Source organism: Chinchilla lanigera, unplaced genomic scaffold (genome assembly GCF_000276665.1).
Source record: "Chinchilla lanigera isolate Chin_1 unplaced genomic scaffold, ChiLan1.0 scaffold00098, whole genome shotgun sequence".
NCBI lineage: Eukaryota > Metazoa > Chordata > Mammalia > Rodentia > Chinchillidae > Chinchilla > Chinchilla lanigera.
Window position 1 is genome coordinate 7,934,676 of NW_004955499.1, and position 19,196 is coordinate 7,953,871.

The 19,196-nt window shown below is 49.3% G+C and overlaps 1 protein-coding gene across 6 annotated transcripts in view; it reads right to left on the bottom strand.

Moving 5' to 3' along the window:
• Window positions 1–19,172, bottom strand: part of Gpr143 (G protein-coupled receptor 143) — a 53,572-nt gene extending 34,400 nt beyond the window's left edge. For 2 of the 6 annotated variants that reach the window (XM_005406546.2, XM_013505614.1), the window contains exons 1-3: window positions 17,566–18,224; window positions 16,032–16,150; window positions 12,261–12,437 (exon numbers count right to left, since the gene is read on the bottom strand). In XM_005406546.2, coding sequence (XP_005406603.1) covers window positions 12,261–12,437; window positions 16,032–16,050 — 196 coding nt within the window. In that variant the 5' untranslated portion in view covers window positions 16,051–16,150; window positions 17,566–18,224. The other 4 variants (XM_013505613.1, XM_013505609.1, XM_013505610.1 and 1 more) reach the window with 4 other exon arrangements.
• Window positions 19,173–19,196: the final 24 nt, after the last annotated feature.

Sequence of the window (19,196 nt, forward strand, 5' to 3'; positions counted from 1 at the left end):
AGAAAGTTGAGTCACTGGTAAGAGAAGCTTTTCCCTTGCCTGGATGATGCTTTTTTTTTTTTTTTTTTTTTTGGTATCTGGACTCGAACTCAGGACCTTGCACTTGCTAGGCAGGCACTGTGCCACTGAGCTATCTCCCTGGCCCAGAGTGTGACTCCTTCATCATGCCCTTAACATCCTACCACTTTAGGTCTCACTTCAAGACCAGTAGGCTCACCATGGGTTTATTTTCTGTGATGTTAGGGCTGGAATCCAGAGCCTCCCACATGCTGGCCAAGTGTTCTGCCACTGAGCTACGTGCCCAACCTAATCTTTTCATTGTTTGAGAGAGGGTCTTGCCAAGTTGGCCAGGCAGGCCACGGACCTCTAATCCTCCCGTCTCGGCCTGCAGGGTAGCTGAGATGGCAGGTGTCCTCCACCACACACAGCACAGTGAGCCATATCGCGCCGGGTGGCCCTTACGCGGCACCTCACACATATTGACTGAAGCTGGTCTTACCCAGTATTCCCTGGGTAACAGCTATGTGGCAGCATATGTTAACCGGGGTGGGCGAGGGTCCCTGAGAAGTGCAGTGTTACCCTCCCCTGAGAAAGCACAGTCCTGTGAGGTGGGAGGTATGCAAGGAGCGACTCGGGTTTGGAGACACGGGAGAGTGGGGAGGGCGTGTGCAGGCCGGGTCTCCGAGGAGGACATACAAGAGACAGAGGAAGAGAAGACAGCTGGGTGTGGCCATGGAGCCTGTCCTCCGAGTCTCCCAGGGGTGGCCGTGGTGTGGGTGGGTGGTGGGGGCCATGGGGAGCTGGAGGCGGGTGAGAATCAGACGTCACTTCCCCAGCTCTGTTAAACAAGAGGTTGAAGAGCCGGGTGTGGTGGCACTCGCCTGTAATCCCAGCACTTGGGAGGCTGAGGCAGGAGGATTGTTGCAAGTTCAAAACCAGCCTGAGCTACAAAGGGAGCTGAAGGGCAGACTGAACTTCATAGCAAGACCCTGTCTCAAAAAGACAAAACAAAGGATTCACAGGTTCTGAGCAGGAGTTGGGTGGGGCCTGCTGGCCAAGAAAAGGTCAGTTCAGGTTGAAGGACAGAGGGACGCTGTGATTGGTGAGGACGACCAGCCCAGTGCAGGGTACAGGAGGACTGATTACTGTCCGGTGCTTTGTGATCGTGACCCTAGTTTCCCTGCGGGGACCTGTGTGCGGCTGGGGATGCAGGGGGCTGGAGAGAGAGGAGGAGGCTCCTTGCTGTGCCCCCAGCATCTTGTGTCCTCCCTGACGGGTCCCGTGCAGAAAGTCCCAGGCTTGGATCTGGGACAGAACTGAAGAGGGTCAGGGTTGGGTGAAGATTGTGCATCTGCCTGTCTCCCTCCCTGATTGTGTCTTGTGCAGCTCTGAGTTTGGGGGGAGTCTGAGAAGACTTGGCCCCTAAGGGCCACTGGTTTCCTGGCACAGGAGCAAGGCCTGTCAGGAGGGACATAGCCACGCAAGGGCCACGGGAGTCCGGTGGAAGTCCAGGAGGAGGAGGGGTTTGGAAGAGCCGGTGCCTGTGCTGGGAGGTTGGAGTGTGTCTCTGGACAAGCAGACCCCAGGGTCTACCGTTCCTAGTGCCAAGAAGCACAGGCAGGTAAAGCAGAAGTCCATGCACGTAGGGGAGAGAAGCCACTCTGGTTAGAAGCAAACACACACTAGGCTTAGTGACACAAGCACCACAGCAGGAGGATCCCCTGAGCACAGGAGTTCCAACCCAGCCTGGGACACACAGCCAGAGCCCAAGTCCAAAGAGAAAAGAGCACAGCAGCCCACTCTTATAAAGGAGAGACACGGCCCATGCATAGGACAGCAGATTGGAAGGCAATGGAGGCATACAATTATTGCACTGCCACAATGCCTTTTTTGGACACAGTTCACTCACACTGCCTCTACTTAACTGTTTGCACCCACAACTTCACGTCTCCCATAACTCCTTGATATCCTACAATACGGTCCCACGATCCCTGTGTTGCTCATATTTCCTTTTTCCCCCTACCCTTTGTTTCTCCTGTAACAGCTGGATTTCTGACAGTTATGTGTGCTTTGCCTACACTCATGGCAGACATGTATCTTTGAAAAATTACCTGTACTCATTTACAAATACTTCTCTTACAATTTCTCGTCTTTCTCACATTCTGTTCTTTTTTATATTTATTTCTTTATTTTTGGTCTTTTTGAGACAGGGTCTTGCTGCGCAGTTCAGGCTGGCCTTGAGCTCACTTTGTGGCCCAGGCTGGCCTTGAACTCGCAAAGATCTTCCTGCCTCAGCCTCCAGAGGGCTGGGATGAGAGGTGTGCACCACCACGCCTAGCTAGCCTCTGTGTTGCTTACAGTTCCTCCATTCTCCTGACGTCTCCTTTCTTCCTATAGTTCTTTCTTCTTTCACATAGCTCCGTACTCATGCCACAATCCCTCTTTCACTCATTCAATCCTCAACCCCGAAAAAAAGAAAAGCGTTAAATTTTCAAAACTGTCACCAAGGAACTTGAAATCAGTATGAGAAATGAAACGAGAGAGAAACTTTTTCCTGAAATAGTCCAACTATAAATATGAGGTAAAGTAGATGAGGTAAAACGAATTACACACACATTTGTGTGTGCATGTGCTTGGGAGGCAGAAACATTGAGAAACATTGTACATGTGAAAAATATAAGCATAACCCCTCCAAATGTGAGTTTTGACATATAGGGGTACCTCATTTCACACACTTAGTTCTTCCTGTGTTTCTGGTTGGAAATGGAATTAGACAAGAACCAAATCAAATGCAATGGTTAGGCTCAACGTTGACCTTACGGGGAAATTTGATTCAGTTCACGTCCAAGTCGGTCTGTGACCAGAATTGTGGAAAGAATTAAATTTGTGAACCGAGGTGCCACTGTATTGGTATAGCATTACTCAGGACCTTCGAATATATGAAACTATACTCCTTCCTTCTTTCCTTCCTTCTTTCCTTTCTCTCTCTTTCTCTCTCCTTTCCTTTTTTCTCTTCCTTCCTTCCTTTCTTGCGTTGCTGATTTGAGACAGTCCTGCTACACAGCCTGGGCCACGGGTCTCCAAGCTCCAGTGTGCCCGCTGGTACAGGCATTGAGGTGCACCACAGGAGGTACATAGCAGCTGAGGTAGCGGGCTTCCTCCGTATTTACAGCCACTTTCTCTATTGCTTGTGTCACCATCTAAGCTTCCTTAGCAGGTCAGGGAAGTACCAGATTCTCTCAGGAGCATGAACTCCAGTGTGAACTGCACATGTGCAGGATCTAGGTTTGTGCATCTTAGGAAAATCTAATGCTTGGGGCTGGGGATATAGCTCAGTGGCGTAAGTGCCTGCCTGGCAAGCGCAAGATCCTGAGTTTGAGTCCCGGTACTGGAAAAAAACGAAACAGAAACAAAATGAAAAAAATCTAATCCTTGACAATCTTAGGTGAACCCAAGGCTATCACTGGGGAGCAGTGATATTTGCAAATACAAATTAACATTAGTGAAGAGATCAGACTGAACAGAGACCGTGGTAAATCAACTGCTTACAGACTCAGATCAAAGACCTATCAGTGAGTGGCAAGTGACGATTAAACTGCATCTGGTGCAGGCTTTATACTGGGAAATGAATTGATGGACTTCAATTGCACAAATTGTACAGCTGTATCTGGTGGCACACTTCAAGTTGGCATCTGCCACTTATTTCAGACAGTGTGCAGCCTGCTTGTGAATTTATTTACCACTCCCAGTGCAGCCTCTTTCCCACCCCACATGCTTATCTCAGTCACAGGGTTTAACAAGCCCTCATGCTGACCCTAGCCAAAATCCTTTAAAAACAAACAGCACTGGAAAGTTTCTTTAAAAAGGGGGAAAGACCCAATGATGAGACAGCAGAAGACCACCACAAAAAGGAAGCTGAATTTTTGTTGTTGTTGGTTTTTGTCTTTTTGAGACAGGTTCTCGCTATGCAGTTCAGGCTGGCCTTGAGCTCACGTTGTAGCCCAGGCTGGCCTCGAACTTGCAAAGATCCTCCTGCCTCAGCCTCCCAAGTGCTGGGACTATAGATGTGCACCGCCACACCTGTCAGGAAACTGAATTTTAAAGAAAAATACCAACAGTCCTACTTAAATGATGGATTCACTGCAGCAGGTGATTTACATTCTGCAAATCCACTGCGTATAATACATAGGGACTGGCTATCCAACACAGCCATGAAACTTTCAAACATCCTTCACCCTGCGGAGACCAAGCACTCTGCATTAAAGACACCTTTGGAGCGGGATGTGTTGGCATACACCTGTAATCTCAGCACTCAAAAGGCTGAACTGGAAATGCAGGAGAAGTTCAAAGCCAGCGTGGACTACATTGTGAGCTCAAGGCCAGACTGAACTACAGAGTGAGACCTTCTCTCAAAAAGAAAACCCCCCCAAAACAAACAAAACAACAGCAAAAGACACCTTTGGAGTTTTCCAGAAGAAAAACATGAGTGCAAAACCCAAAAGCAATTACTGCAGGGCACTATTTCATCAAACGTGTTTGTACTGAGAGCAGCATTCTGAGTGGCTAACCTCACTGCTAAAGCTAAGAAGCCCTTTCCTATTGAAGAGTGGATCCTGCCCGCTGCTAAGGACATGAGCTGTGAACTCTGAGGAGAGTCTGCAGTTCAAAAGGTGGTGCATATTCCTCTTTTAGCTTGCACCATTACTAGAGAAATCGAAGAAACAGAGCATATCGAGGCAGAGTTGTCAACAGGCTTCCTGAGTCACTGTGGTAGGTAACAAGGCAACAATGCTTGCTTTTCTGCAGTATATTTTTCAGGATGGAGGGGCTGGGGATTTAGCTCAGCGGCAAAAGCGCCTGCCTGGCAAGTGCAAGGTCGTGAGTTTGGTTCCCGGTACTGGAGAAAAACCAAAAAAAAAAAAAAAAAAAAAAAAAAAACAACAGGATGGTTTGCATGAGGATATGACAGGTGCACTTTTGTTGCCAACCAACACCACAGCTGCTGGACTGAATGACTTAACTATCAGGAAAACAGAATTGCTTATTTTGTGTTGCTGTGTGCACAGATGGAGTGACTGCCATGACTGGTTGGCTTTCTGATGTCACTACACAAGTCACAGAGGTCACTTCTGAATGTACGCCTAGAAAAAGTCACCCCTGGCAGCACTTTCAGGGGCAGAGAATGAGCCAGAAAACTTGCTTACTTGTAAGACATATTCAACCTGGTCAATGAAATCACTTTAGGGGATAGTGACAACTGTGTTCAAGTCATCAGATAAAGTGGCTGCATTCAAAGCCAAACTGGAATTATGGGGATGTTGAGTAGACAATGGGATTTTTGATGTTTCAAATGTTAGCAGAGACTTTGAAAGAGACTGAGCCAGTGCCTTTTCTCCTAGCTGAGGCATGATCACCTATGTCAGCTTTCAAAAGAGTTCAAGCATAGAAGATCCCTAAAATGAGAATGGATCAGCAACCAATCTGTGAAGAAGCCAGGTGAACCTGGCTTTGTCAGTGCTAGAAGAGAATCAACTGGTTGAGATTGCAAGTGACAGTAGACTTAAAAGTATGTTTCAGCCAGGCATGGTAGCGCACACCTGTCATTCCAACACTCGGGAGGCTGAGGCAGGAGGATCTTTGAGAGGTCGAGACCAGCCCGGGCTATAAAGGGAGCTCAAGGCCAGCCTGAACTGCATAGCAAAACCCTGTCTCAAAAAGACAAAAAAAAAAAAAAAAGTATGTTTGAGACAACTTCAAATGTCCATACATTCTGCATTAAAGTCAAGGTGGGAATATCCTGAAATTGCTAGAAAAGCACTGAAATACCTGCTTCCATTTTCAACAACCTATCATGTGATGATAGGTTCCCCAAAGGGACAGCAACCAAAATGAGATTCCACAGGGGATTGCACATAAACAGCACACTTTGGGGGGCACTGTCTTCCCTCACCCCCAGATAGGACCTTCTAACTACAGGGAAACAAGCTTGTAGTTCCCACTGATTCTGCTTTATGGTGAGTTATATGTTATTTCAGTATTGTTATGGTTGATACCTTGTGTCAACTTGGGGAGTCTAGAGGTCTGTCTAAGTGACTCAGCAGGAAGCCAGGGTGCTTATTTTGTATACATCCTGAGCCTGTGGAAGAGGAGGGCATGGAGATAATGTGAGAGTTACATGCCCCTTAGATGGGGGTAGCCTGTTTACAAAGTAAGGCAGGGAAAGAGGCTGCTTGCCAGGATTCCTCCCTTTTGTTCTGGCTGCTTTGCTGTTCAGCTGCTATTCCCCCCTTTGCTCTTGTTGCTTTGCTACCTTCTGCCTGGGAGCCAGCCAAGTATGGACTGAAACCTCCACAAACTGTAAGCTAAATAAACCTTTCCTTCCTTCATTTTGGGCGTTGGCTATTTTGTCTCTGCAACAAGAGAAAAGTAACCAAGACAAGTATATATCACAATGTAATAACAGAAATAAACAGCACAATAAATGTAATGTGTTGGATCATCCCCAATCCATCCTCCTCTCACCAGTCTGTGCAAAAATCGTCTTCCACAAACTGGTCCCTGGTACCAAAAAGGTTCAGCACCACCGCTGTAAGCCATCTTTGACCTTACTGTGTAGCTCCAGAGGACTCTGAACTTAAAGATTCCCCTGCCTCTGTTTCCCAGGTGCTGGGATTATAGGTGTAAACCACTATGCCCAGTTTAAAAGTATATTCGTTTTTGCATCATCACCCCTTCTTTTTTTAGCCTTCCTCCAAATTTAGCACCTAGATCTTCCTTCCAGTTTTAGTCTGGGCAACCTAGAGAATCTACCCCTGGAAATGCCCTACTCTCAGCTTTCTGTTCCACAATTTGGCTATCATTCCTGCTTGATGAGCTGCGTTAGCAGCTGCAAAAAGCTCGGTGAGTTCTTCTCCCAGCAACTTATTGACAGTGGAGTGTCCCGTTGTCCAGATGTCTCAACGAAAGGATCGAGTTCATCGTAAGAATCTCAGGTATCACACAGAATCCAGTGGGGAAGGAAGCAGGTGCAGAAGGATGGGGAGGAGACGGTCATTCACAATAGCAGGCACCTAAATAATGAATTAGGTATTAAATAATTCATGGAGTGTGGGCAGGCACTGTGCTCTGAATTCTATATTTACTGTCTCATTCAGTATTAATAGTGAGCATTTCATGGGGGTTTTTCTGATACCTAAACTGATGTAGATAATCCTGAAGTGAATGAGTATGGCTGCATTCCAATAAAACTTTATTTACACAACACGCGGAGGGCCCATGTGCGTTTCCCACAGAGGCGGAAGCTTATCCGGTTTATCCCACTATGATCTCAGAGAGCGGGGCCAGTGAACCGGAAATGCAGGGGGTTAACACCTAGCAGGGCAGATCCTGAAAAAGGATGAGCAGAGTTGTTGGCCGATCAGTAAATTAATTACTCAACCTTCCTTCCTCTCTAAGGACATTCCTAGGAGTGGAACAGAGCAACTACTTGGGTTTCTTAGGAATCTTGTACTACTGGGTCTCTATCTTTTTTAAGGTTGAGTAATATTCCACAATATGTATGTACACACAGACACAAATACATGAACACACACACACACACTCTCTTCTTTTCCTGGATCCCCTTCCTCTTGTCTTACAGTCTCCCTTCTACTTTAATGTCGTCTTTTCTCCCAGATTCCACTATCAGGGAAAACACGTGACCCTTGTTTTTCTGAATCTAGCTTATTTCACTTAACAGGATCTCTAGTTTGACCCACTTTCCTGCAAGTGACATCATTTTGTTTTTTTTTCATGGCTGAGCAATACTCCATCCTGCACATCAACTGCATTTTCTTTGTTTGTCCGCTGACCATCATGTGGGCAGTCCGTTTCAGCTACTGTAAATCCTGCTGCAGTAAACGTGGGATTCAGGCAACTGTGCCAGGTGGGACTTTGCCCCCTCTGAGTATTTGCCTTGAAGACAATTGCCGGGTCACATATTAGGTCATTCTGATTTTTTTGTTTTGTTTTTTTCTGGTACTGGAAATTGAACACACGACCTTGAGCTTGCCAGGCAGGCGGTGTGTGGCTGAGCTAAAACCCCAGCCCCAGTCATTCTGATTTCTTCAGGAGTTTCCACACTGCTCTGCTTACCTGGCTCTACCAATCTCCGTTCCCCACTGTGTAGCAGGTTTCCCATTTCTCCACACCTCCGCCAACATTTATCTCCTGTCTGTGTCATCATTTTTTTGAGATGTAGGCCAGGATGACCTTGAACTCCTAGACTCAAGCTGAACTCAAGCAATCCTTCTGCCTCAGTCTCCTGAGTAGCTGTGCTTACAAGCATAAACCACTCCGCCTGGCCTCTGTCTCTTTGATAATAGCCATGCTTATTATCGATATGAGGTGAAACCTCAGTGTTTTGGGTTTTTTGCTGTACTGGGGACTGAACCTATGGCCTTCGCATTGAGCAACATCTCTTACTCTTAATTTGTCTTTTGTTTTTTTTTTTTTTTTTTAAACCTGAGACATGGTCTCACTAAGTCACCAAATTTCCCAGGCTGGGGTAGAACTTGTGATCCTCCTGTTGCAGCCTCCCAGACTGCTGGGATTATAGGCCTATACCACCATGCCCAGCTACTGATTTTAAATTCAGGTTATTAGGCTGAGGCAGAAGGATCACTCTGAGCTCGAGGCCAGCCTGAACTAGAGTGAGACACTGCCTCAAAAAAACAAACAAACAAAAAAATCAGTTGTTTTTCTGCTATGGTATTGAGTTGTAAGAGTTCTTTGCAAATTCTGAATGCTAACCTCTTATCAGACATACGGTTGGCAAAAATTTGCCCCAATCTACAGGATCCTTAGGCTCTATTTGCTAAGGAACCCGGCTCAGACACTACCTTCCCAATCAAAGGTTCAATGCCCTAGCGACAGCCCCTTTTGGGATCACCGAAGACCAAGAAAAACCTGGCCACTTCATTCAGCTCAGTGAGGATTTCCTGAGTTACTATTTGCAACCAGGCTCAGGAAACCTAAAGGGACAATCTGTGTCCAATACATGAGGGAATGTTACAGGCCTCAATAAACGACACATGACAAATGAAGGCACGGCTGACACCAAAGAATCAAGCAAACAAACCAGTCATGGATATAACAAACATAGCCAGGCATGGTGGCACATCTGTAATACCAGCACTCTGGGAGGCTGAGGCAGAAGGATCCCAAACTTGAGCCAAGCTTGGGCAACTCGGCAAGACTCTAGTTCAAAATAAAAAAAGAGGGCTGGGGATGTAGCTCAGTGTGAAGGCTCTGGGTTCAATCCTACTCCTGCCAGAAAGAAAAGAAATATAGCATGGGGTAGAAAGACACAGGGATTGAATATGGGTTGAAATTATATCCTAGCTTGTGCAGGAGTGTGTACCCCCAGTCTTAGCCAAGTAGGATACTGAGGCAGGAGGATCCCTTGATCCCAGGGGTCTGGGACCAGCCTGGGCACCACAGCTAGACTTCTGTCTCAAAAGAAAAAAAAATGTGTCTTAAAAAAAATATGGCGTCATTTAAAATGACATTTGGCCTCAGCTGAGAACAGTATGTACTTGGAGTTTGCGTACATATCCTTGTGAATCTCCTGAAAAGGCAGATCCGACTGAGGATGTCTGAGGCATCTGGGATGCGATTCTGCATTTCTAACAAACTTCCAGGAGATCTGCTGGCTTACAGGAGCAGCGCCCTAGTGCTTGTATCTCCCCTGAAGAACACAGGCATCCCCAGGGTCGTAGATGAACTTGGAGAGAGCTTTGTTGAAAAAAACTTGGAGAAACATGATCATTCTTCTAAGGCACGGAGCACAAGATGCGGGTACCAAGCACGAGGGAGTGGTGGTCTAAAAGGGTAAGCAACATCCTTCCTCTGGACTTGGAAGGCTCCAGGAGTGACACGGGAGGTCCTGGTGAGCGAGGGATGCCAGGATGCTTGCAGGAAAAAGGAACAAAAGGTAGAGGGACATGACAGACAAGGACTGGGAAAGACAGACAAGTAATTTCCTCTTGAGAAACATCCTGACAATTTTCTCAGCTTGAAAGAACTTTTGCCACAACCTGGAGCTTTTAAATTTTTTTTTTTAACACTGCTTGATTAATTTTTTTTTTTTCCCGGTACCGGGAATTGAACTCACGACGTTGTGCTTGCCAGGCAGGCGCTGTGTCGCTGAGCTAAATCCCCAGCCCCACTTGATTAATTTTTTGAGACCGGGTCTCACTATGTAGTTCAGGCTGGCCTTAGACTCTCAGCGATCATCCTGCCTCAGCCTACTGAGTGCTGTATTACAGGCACGCACCACTGTGCGTGGCTCAATCTGGAGCTTTTTAATGGGACCAGGCCCTCGCACAAGCTGGGCAAGTGGTCTGCCACTGAGCTCTACCCGCTCACCCAGGTCTGGATGAAAGAGGCAGTCAGCCTTGTGCTGAACTTCCTAGAGGTAGTTCTTTCTGCCTGGGTAAGCGGTTTATGGCTCTCAGTGGAAAAAACTGGTTGCTAAGAATCCCTGCCCTCCATACACCATTTTATTTATTATTAGTTTTCTTCATACACCATCTTAAAGGCCTTCTTGATGGAAGTCAAGCAGCTGGGGGTTGACTGGAAGAATGAAGGTCTGTGTAGGGTTTGCCTCACAGCGACTGGAGCTTCAGTTCCCAGCTCAATTTGCTGGACCACATCCATTCTATAAAGAAAGAGCCATTGACAACGGCCCAGAGATGGAAATGTACCAACAGGGATGGTTTTACTCCACCGCGCTCAAAAGTGCAAACCGGCATTCGTGGGCAAATAAACACCAAGTGAAAAGAAAAGGCAACCAGATGTATTTCAAAACTTCATTGTGATGTTGAGTACCTAGTGCAATTAATCGAAATGTTTCATGACCCAGAAAAAGAGCCGCAGGGAAATAGGCAAGAACTGCTAGGGACAGTTCCATGTTAATGACAAGTAAGGGGCTTGGTACGTGAGACATTCTTCTTCTTTTTTTGGATGTGCATAAAAACATAATCCTACATCCCTTCCTGGTAAAAAATAATCGTGCTCACATTTGCAAACCTGGAGACATTTCCCTGTCACTCTTCATAACGGAAAACATTCTCACCTTCTTTCTTATTCTCTACGCTGGACTCCTGGGTTCAGCATTTAAGGAAGAATTTTAACTCATAAAGGCGTGTCATGATTTTGAGACCCGGCACTCACTTACGTATTTTGAGTTTACTTGTCTCTTTGGCGTAGTTTTGAAACTACACACGTGCACCTTTTGTTCAAACGCACACACAAAATTAACTCTTCAGAGAACTGAGAGCTAGCCTGAGTTCACAAAAAGGCCGAAGGAGAAATCCACATTATAAATAAATAAAAGGTAGATAACAGTTAGTAGGGAGACGATCTTTCTCGAGCGCAAGGGGGATCACCAGGGGAGAGGAAGAGGAAATTCAGATGTGTTCTCTCCACGTACCGACGACTCTCCGCTAAGAATGTAAACATTAGGCACTGCAAATGTGTGGACTCATAAAGAAAGGCTTATGCTTTTAAAATCATGAAGGATGGAAATGATTTGTTTAATCAAAAGTCAGTTAAGTCAGGCTGGGGGTGTAGCCCAGTGGTGGAGCACTGGCCCAGCATGTGCAAGGCCCTGGGTTCCATCCTCTGTACTACCAAAAAAAAAAAAAACAAAAAACCCCAAAAAACGAGGCAGTAAGTAACGGAGACCACTATAAAGCAGCCCTGAGCAGGACTTAAACCAGTTGGCTTTTTATGTTTATTTGTGAATCTGTCCAAAGCCTGGGCCACTTGTCTGGAAGTGGGCGATGGACTCATAGTAAGTGAATCTTTGTGGGTCACTAATCCCTACTAAAATCTGTAATGGTGGATGAAGCCGGAAAGCCAAGGATACCTGGATCGGATCTCAACTAGCTAAAGACTATAGCCTCGGGGATCTCACGCCTAGGTGGATTAACTTTATCCTTACTAAGGATTAATTTAATACCTTACTTGGAGAAGTCATTACGTGATTCTGCCCTTCTTGAGTACTCTCCTCCCTTCTTCTGATGATCAAATAAAAAAGGGCCACCCAGAGAAGGCCTTGGTCTTAGCCTTGAGAGAATCTTGAAGTATGTGAGAGGGCTCTGATCCTCCCGGAACCCGGAAATCATTCCCTTTGCTTCTTTTTGTTTAGCATTTGCCTTACACTGGTTCACATTTTGTCCCTGATCAGCTCAAGATAACTAAGAGATATTATTAACCTGCTAAGTAAGTTTGTTCCAATGTGAAGTGATGCCGTGGATGTTTTGAGTTAGGGGCTCCCTTGTCCATGCCCGACGGACGTCCTTGGAGCACCCCTCCAGAGGTACGTGGATGGAGACCCGTAAGCCAGGCTGCTAGTGAGCCTGATGCCTGCTTCCAGGAGGGGTAAGCATGTCCTGAAAAGAGGACAGGACACTCATTTCATTACCTGACCACATTCAGTGAGCAGCTACTTTTGGGCCCTGGGCCAGGCAGCCTCTGTCACTCTTGCCCCCTCCCTCATGGCATGGCGCACTTGTCTGTTTTATTTTATTTGTCTGTCTATCTATCTATCTCTCTTTCAGAGACAGGGTCTCGCTACGCAGTTCAGGCTGGTCTTCAACTCGCAACTATCCTCCTGCCTCAGCCTCCCGAGTGCTGGAATTACAGGCACGCGCCACCACACCTGGCTTTTGTCTCTTTTAGTCCTTTTTACGCACAAGGCCCCAGGGGGTATGGGGCACCTTGTCCAAGGTCACCCAGGTGGTGGTATTTAAATCGAAGCCAGGTAGGTCAGCCGGAGCACTTCCTCACAGTACCAGGAGGGGCTACAAACTGTCACCCTATCACCAAGTGCACTTTGGAGACACCTAGGTGGTTGCTGATGGCAGATGTGATGTCTTATAACTTGCGTCTTTGTTTTCAAGGATGCTGTGTGTGTGTGTGTGTGTGTGTGTGTGTGTGTGTGGTGGATGGGATGATTACAATGTACGCACATGTGTGCACGTGGCATGTTTCAAAACTTTGTTAATTTTTCTCTAATTTTGACCATTTTGTAGCACATATACTAAAGTAGTAAAATGCAGTGACTGTTATTCCTGGGAGGATTATGTCCTGTGCACTCCTCTTTCAGATAAACCCTGTCAAAGCAGACATCTAATGCAAAGGACAAAATACACTCATTCGCCATAGGTTTTGGCTGATTTATTCTTGGTGCTGGTTAATGAACCCAAGGGCTCCACAGTGCTAAGGCCATGCTCTAGACCCCTAGCAGGACTTGGGCTATTTCTCCAGTGTTGGGGCATGGGATGTGTTGAACCACCCCCAGCCCTGCTATAATTTTAATTTGAGACAGTCTTGCAAAGCAAAGTACTTGCTATCCTCCTGCCTCAGCCTCCCAAGTAGTTGGGACTAGTTGGCACATGCTGACTCTAGCTAATTTTGAAATGACTGTCACTGTCACTCAAGTGATCACGAGCAAGGAATAGGAAACCCACATGAACCTCAAGGCGTGGGCTTGTGGTTAGAGCCGGCGTGTGGCAGAGCCAGTGTGTGGGATCCGGTCAGTTCCTCCCCAACAGGCCCAATGTCTTACACGGAGTGGTGCTTTCCCTGAACCTGCCCTTGGTTGACACCCTACCATGAGTAGATCTCAAGACTCTAACACCCTATCACAGAGGCCTGAAAACATCCCTTAAGCCAGCTGGTGGCCGGGTGTGGTGGCCCACACTGTAATCTTAGCACTCAGGAGGCTGAGGCAGGAGTATCACCATGAGTAGGAAGCCAACCTGGGCTACATAGTGAAACCCCGTCTCAACCCACACCCCCAAGATCCAGATGGTATGTATTTCATCCTTTGTGCAACATGTAGTATCTCTGCTGCAATTACCCAACTAGGGCGACAGACAGAGCCCAAAGTAGCCCTACAGTACAATAAAAGAACAAGGGGAAAAGTCAAGATAGGAACTGTCTTGGAGCAGAGACACGACCATTAAATGCGGTGTGGGATCCTGGGCGGGCGTCTTAGATAGAAAGAATATATTTGTGGGCAAGTTGGTAAAATTCAAATAAAGTTGAGGTTAGTTCACAGCAATGGTGATGTCTTAGTCATTTTTTGGTTTTTTTTTTTGTACTGGGGAATTGAGCCAGGGCCTCGTGTGTGCTAGGCAAGTGCTCTATCACTGAGCTACACCCCTAGCTCTCTTATTTTTTATTTTGAAAGGGGACCCCCCCAGTCTGGCCTTAAACTTTCCACCCTCCTGTCTCAGCTTCCCTAGTAGCTGGGATCACAGGCGTGCACCACTGAATGGAGCTGATTTCTTAGCTTTGATGAAAGCATCTTAGTAATGACTCAGCTATCAAAGAACCATACTTAACGCTCAGAGAAACTGGGTAGGAGGGCTCTCCTCTGAGCCACCTTCCCTAAATAAAAATTTACTTCTAATAAAATGTGAATCACATACTATTTCCTGTGGGCCTTCCATCTGCATAATTCTATAAAGGTAAAGAAGGAGCACCATCAGTAGAACTGTTAGGCACTTCCTTTGTTTGCCTGGAAGGAATCTGCACAGGGAGGGAGACTTTCTACCGCCCTTTCAACAGTGGCCCTCCGGCAGTTACTTCCTGTGACTTCTGCAGCTGGTCAGATATTTCTACATTCCTTGAAGTTCAGCAAAACAGATCCGACTGGAACAAGTATGTTGGCCAGCAGCCGGTAAAGGAATTTCACACAAAAGCAATCCTCCAAGACACCCAAGAAGCAGTGGCCTGAGTCTGGCCTCAATCCATCCCACGCAATACCTGGATTGTTTCAACACTAAGGATGTGAAGTGTGTATGTGTGTGTGTGTGTGTGTGCTCAAGTCGATGAACCCCAGCCACTTCAGAGGGTCCAAGAAGACACTGGACGCAATGGGGCAAGCTGGGCATGGTGGCCCATGACTACAATGCCAGCACTGGGGAGGCAGAGGCAGGATGACTGCCACAGTTTGAGGTGAGAGCCTATCTCACACCCCTCCCTACAAAGGGGTGGATCCCAGGACATGAGGGGAAAATTGAGGAAATCCAGATAAAGTGGGTGCTCCTGTTAATAATAACATATCTGTGTTGATCTGTTAATTGTGACAGTGTGCACGGTAATGTGAGATGCTAGCGTCAGGCCGAGAGCTCTGTGCACTGCTAGTTCAGCTTATCTGCAATTTTTTTTTTTTTGTCTTTTTGAGGCAAGGTTTCCCTATGCAGTTCAGGTTGGCCTTGACCTCACTTTGTAGTCCAGGCTGGCCTCGAACTTGCAAAGACCTTCCTGCCTCAGCCTCCTGAGTGCTGGGATTACAGGTGTGCGCCACCATGGCTGGCTTCTCTGCAAATTTAAACCTGTTCTGACTTAGTTTTCTAGGGCTCTGATGGAAATGGGGGTGCTGAAAGCATCAGATGTTCCCTCTCTCCAGTTCTGGGGGCCAGAGGGCCAAGATCAAGAAAGGAAGGCTCTGTGGCTGGCCACAGAGGTAGGGACTTGGCTAGGCGTGGTGGTGCATGCCTCTAATCCCAGCACTCGGGACGCTGAAGTAGGAGGACTGCTCCGAGTTCGAGGTCAGCCTGGGCTACAAAGTGAGCTCAAGCCAGCCTGAGCTGCATAGTCAAACACTGTCTCCAAAAGACAAAAAAAAAAAAAAAAAAAGAGGGGGTCTTGAGCCATGTGGCCAGCAACCAAGGAAAGCCAGCTGCCACCCACATGTCACATGGAGGGCATCTGCCATTGCTAGGGAGCTGCTGTCCTCGTTACAAGCTTGCTGCCTGCTGCTGCTCTAAGGCTCCCCTGGAGGTCTGTCCCCATAGGAACCAAGCCCACCCCTCCACTCTCCCTAGTGTCCAAGAACAGCGGTGTCTTGTGCCTGGCATGATCCTTGCAACACTTTCGGCAGAAAAATAGGTAGCGGGGGAAACAAGCACCCTGCTTCCACGTGCATGTAAAATTTCCACAACAAGAGATGGCAAATAAAGAATTTCACTTACGGCCAGGTGTGGCAGTCATCCCAGCGCTCCGGAGGCTGAGGCAGGAGGATCTCCCGAGTTTGAGGTCAGCCTGGGCTACATAGTGAGTTTAAGGCTAGCCTGAATTGCATAGTGAGACCCTGTTTCAAAACAAAAGAGAACAAACAAAGATTTCACTGACAGCTTGCTTCATTCTTTTTTCTCCTTTCTCCTTTCATTTCTCTCCTACAGACGCTTTTGTAGTTAAAAGTCATTTAGCACTTACTTCTAGTGTGGTTTCATTCATATTTTCGCTCGCATCCAGAGCTAATGCTACATATTCCCTGCATCCTTTACATTCTCTGGCAAGCCTGCCCCACGCTTGGCCAAGTAAGAAGCGTCTGAGAAATCTCTGAAGAATAACAGCTCACTGGCTGTTATTTTCTTTAAAAATGATGTGTTTTGAGCTGGGGATTGAACCCAGGACCTTGTGCTTGCTAAGCTCACACAATACACTGAGCTAAACCCCATGCCTAGCCAGATGTGGCAGCGCACACTTGTAATCACGGCGCTCAGGAGGCTGAGGCAGGAGGATCTTTGCTGGTCACATGCCCTGCAAGTCCACAGAGAACATGGGACCTCCTGTGCCATGGAGCTTAATGGCTGAGGAGGGTGCAAGAACACAGACCAAGCATGCCTTGGCTTTCCAAAAGGACGGAGGACAGACAGGGACAAATACATTCTCCCGTTGCCATTTCCCCGAAGTTGTGAGTTCTCAGGCGGGCGTGAGCAAGCACCTGCGCCCACACTGACCTCAACCCAAATGGGTGTTCAGCTGATAAACTGGGGCTCTCAGTCACAAGCTGCCTGACACTGACAGCACCCTGTGATGACATAACAAACGATACAGAACATCTGGGTGCCATGGCAGATATGCTCAAGAGTATAACCCCAAGAATGTCCATGAAAGCAATTTTTGAGTCTGGCCTGGCGTGGTGGCACACACCTGGAATCCCAGCACTCAGGAGGCTGAGGCAGCAGGACTGCTGCCAGTTCCAGGCCAGCCTGGAACACAGCGAGTTCAAGGGCAGCCTACACTACATAGCCAGACCCTGTCTAAAAAACAAACAAAACAAACCAACCAATCCAGATGTGCTGGTGGAGCACACCTGTAATTCCAGGACTCTGGAGGCTGAGGCAGGAGGATCACTCCAAGTTCAAGGCCAGCCTAGACTACATGGTGAGTTCAAGGCCAGTTTGCACTACGTAGCGAGACCCTGTCTCAAAAAACAAAACCAGAAACCAAAAAAAAGAAGAAGAAAAGAAAAGAAAGAATTCATAAAGTACACCTTTCTTCCAAGGGTGGCTCACACCTGTAATCTCGGGGCACTCAGGGAGAACTGCGCGTTCGAGTCCTACCTGGGTAACTTGAAATAAAATGCCCTGGGATTTAGAGCGCACTCGGGTTCCACCCCAGATTCGGGGGTAGGGGAGAAGACACCCTTGGGGATGACTGTGAGAAGCACAGTCGGTAAGTCTCCGTTAAAAAAAAAAAAAAAAAAAAAAATCGCCTCACTCTAATTACAGGCATTCTGAAGACCGGAAGCTCTGCAGTTACTTGGGGCAGTACCCTCGACCGGGACAGGTGCCCGCGGGTTTGGACTCAGTTCAGTTGGTTGAATGACACACTGGACCAGTCCAGAACGCTTTCATCAACTGCAAGCCGCCTTTGTGGGCCAGACACGGAGACTTCCTGGTACAGTTCTATGAAAAGGAAGAGCAAGGTCCGAAAGAAAGACAGGTTTCCAGCCCAGTGACAACAGGGACAGCCGACCAGGTGCCATTCAAGACGCGGGCTGGAGACACGGCTGGGAATGTGGGGGAGGGTGCGGAGGCCCTCACACGAACAGGTCGAGCGTCCCTACCGGCCCACGTTTTTAGGGCAGCCCTCGCAGGGACAGTGCTTTGGGACGGGCCCCGCGTCCCCGCCTCCCAGGCAGCGGGCTGGGCCGTGCCAGGCTAGCGCAGGTGCGCGTGGAGGGAGCTCTGCCCGGCAATCCAAGGCTCCCGGGATGGGGTCAAGCCGGGCCCCCTCCGCAGCGCTTCCGCCCTCACCTGGGGGCCGCCGCCTCTCGCGCCTCACGGGGACAAAGGCGAGCGTCGGCGCGCCGCAAGACGGAAGGCACGGGGCCTCCTAGCGGCCGCCACCGCGCGCCCGCCCCGCCCCGCAGCTTCCGCCGCTCACCTGTTGCGCCTGGGCCTCCAGGGTCCGAAACCCTCGCCCTCCCCCGACCCACAGGTGGCGCCGGTCACCGAGCGCGCGTTCCAAGTCCCCTGCTCCGCCGATCGATCGCCAGAGCCGACCCTTCCCGGCGTGACCCCAGCTCGGAGTCCGAGCCCGAGTGCTCAGTGCGCGCGGGGCTCCCGCCACAGGCCCCTACCCTCCAGCGGGGCGGGACCTGGGGTGCAGGCCACTACCCTCCAACCGGGGCGGGACCCCCGATCGCGCGCTCCGGATCCAGGCCCGCTTTCCTCCAAAGGGGCGGGACCCCGGATCGCGCGCCCCGGACTCAGGCCCCCTTTTCCTCCAGCCGCGGCGAGATCCCGGATCGCGCGCCCCGGACCCAGACCCCCTTCCCTCCAGCGGGGCGGGACCGCGGATCGCGCGCTCCGGACCCAGGCCCCCTTCCCTCCAGCGGGGAGGGACCCCGGATCGCGCGCTCCGGACCCAGACCCCCTTCCCTCCAGCGGGGCGGGACTCCGGATCGCGCGCCCCGGACTCAGGCCCCCTTTTCCTCCAGCCGCGGCGAGATCCCGGAGCGCGCGCCCCGGACCCAGACCCACTTCCCGCCAGCGGGGCGGGACCGCGGATCACGCACTCTGGACCCCGGCCCCCTTCCCTCCAACGGGGCGGGACCGCGGATCGCGCGCCCCGGACCCAGACCCCCTTCCCTCCAACGGGGCGAGATCCCGGAGCGCGCGCCCCAGACCCAGGCCCTCTTTCCCTGCAGCCGGGCGGGATCCGGGATCGCGGCCCCCGAGCCCAGGGTCCCTGTTCTACAGCCGGGTGGAGAGCCAAAGCGCGTGCCCCGCCCCCAGCCCTCAGACCTGCCCCCTAAGCTCCAGCAGGGTCCGGCGCTGGAGCCGGAGGCCAGAGCGCGCACGCCCAGCCCCGGCCCCGGCCCCGCCTTACAAGCCCCCGCCCCC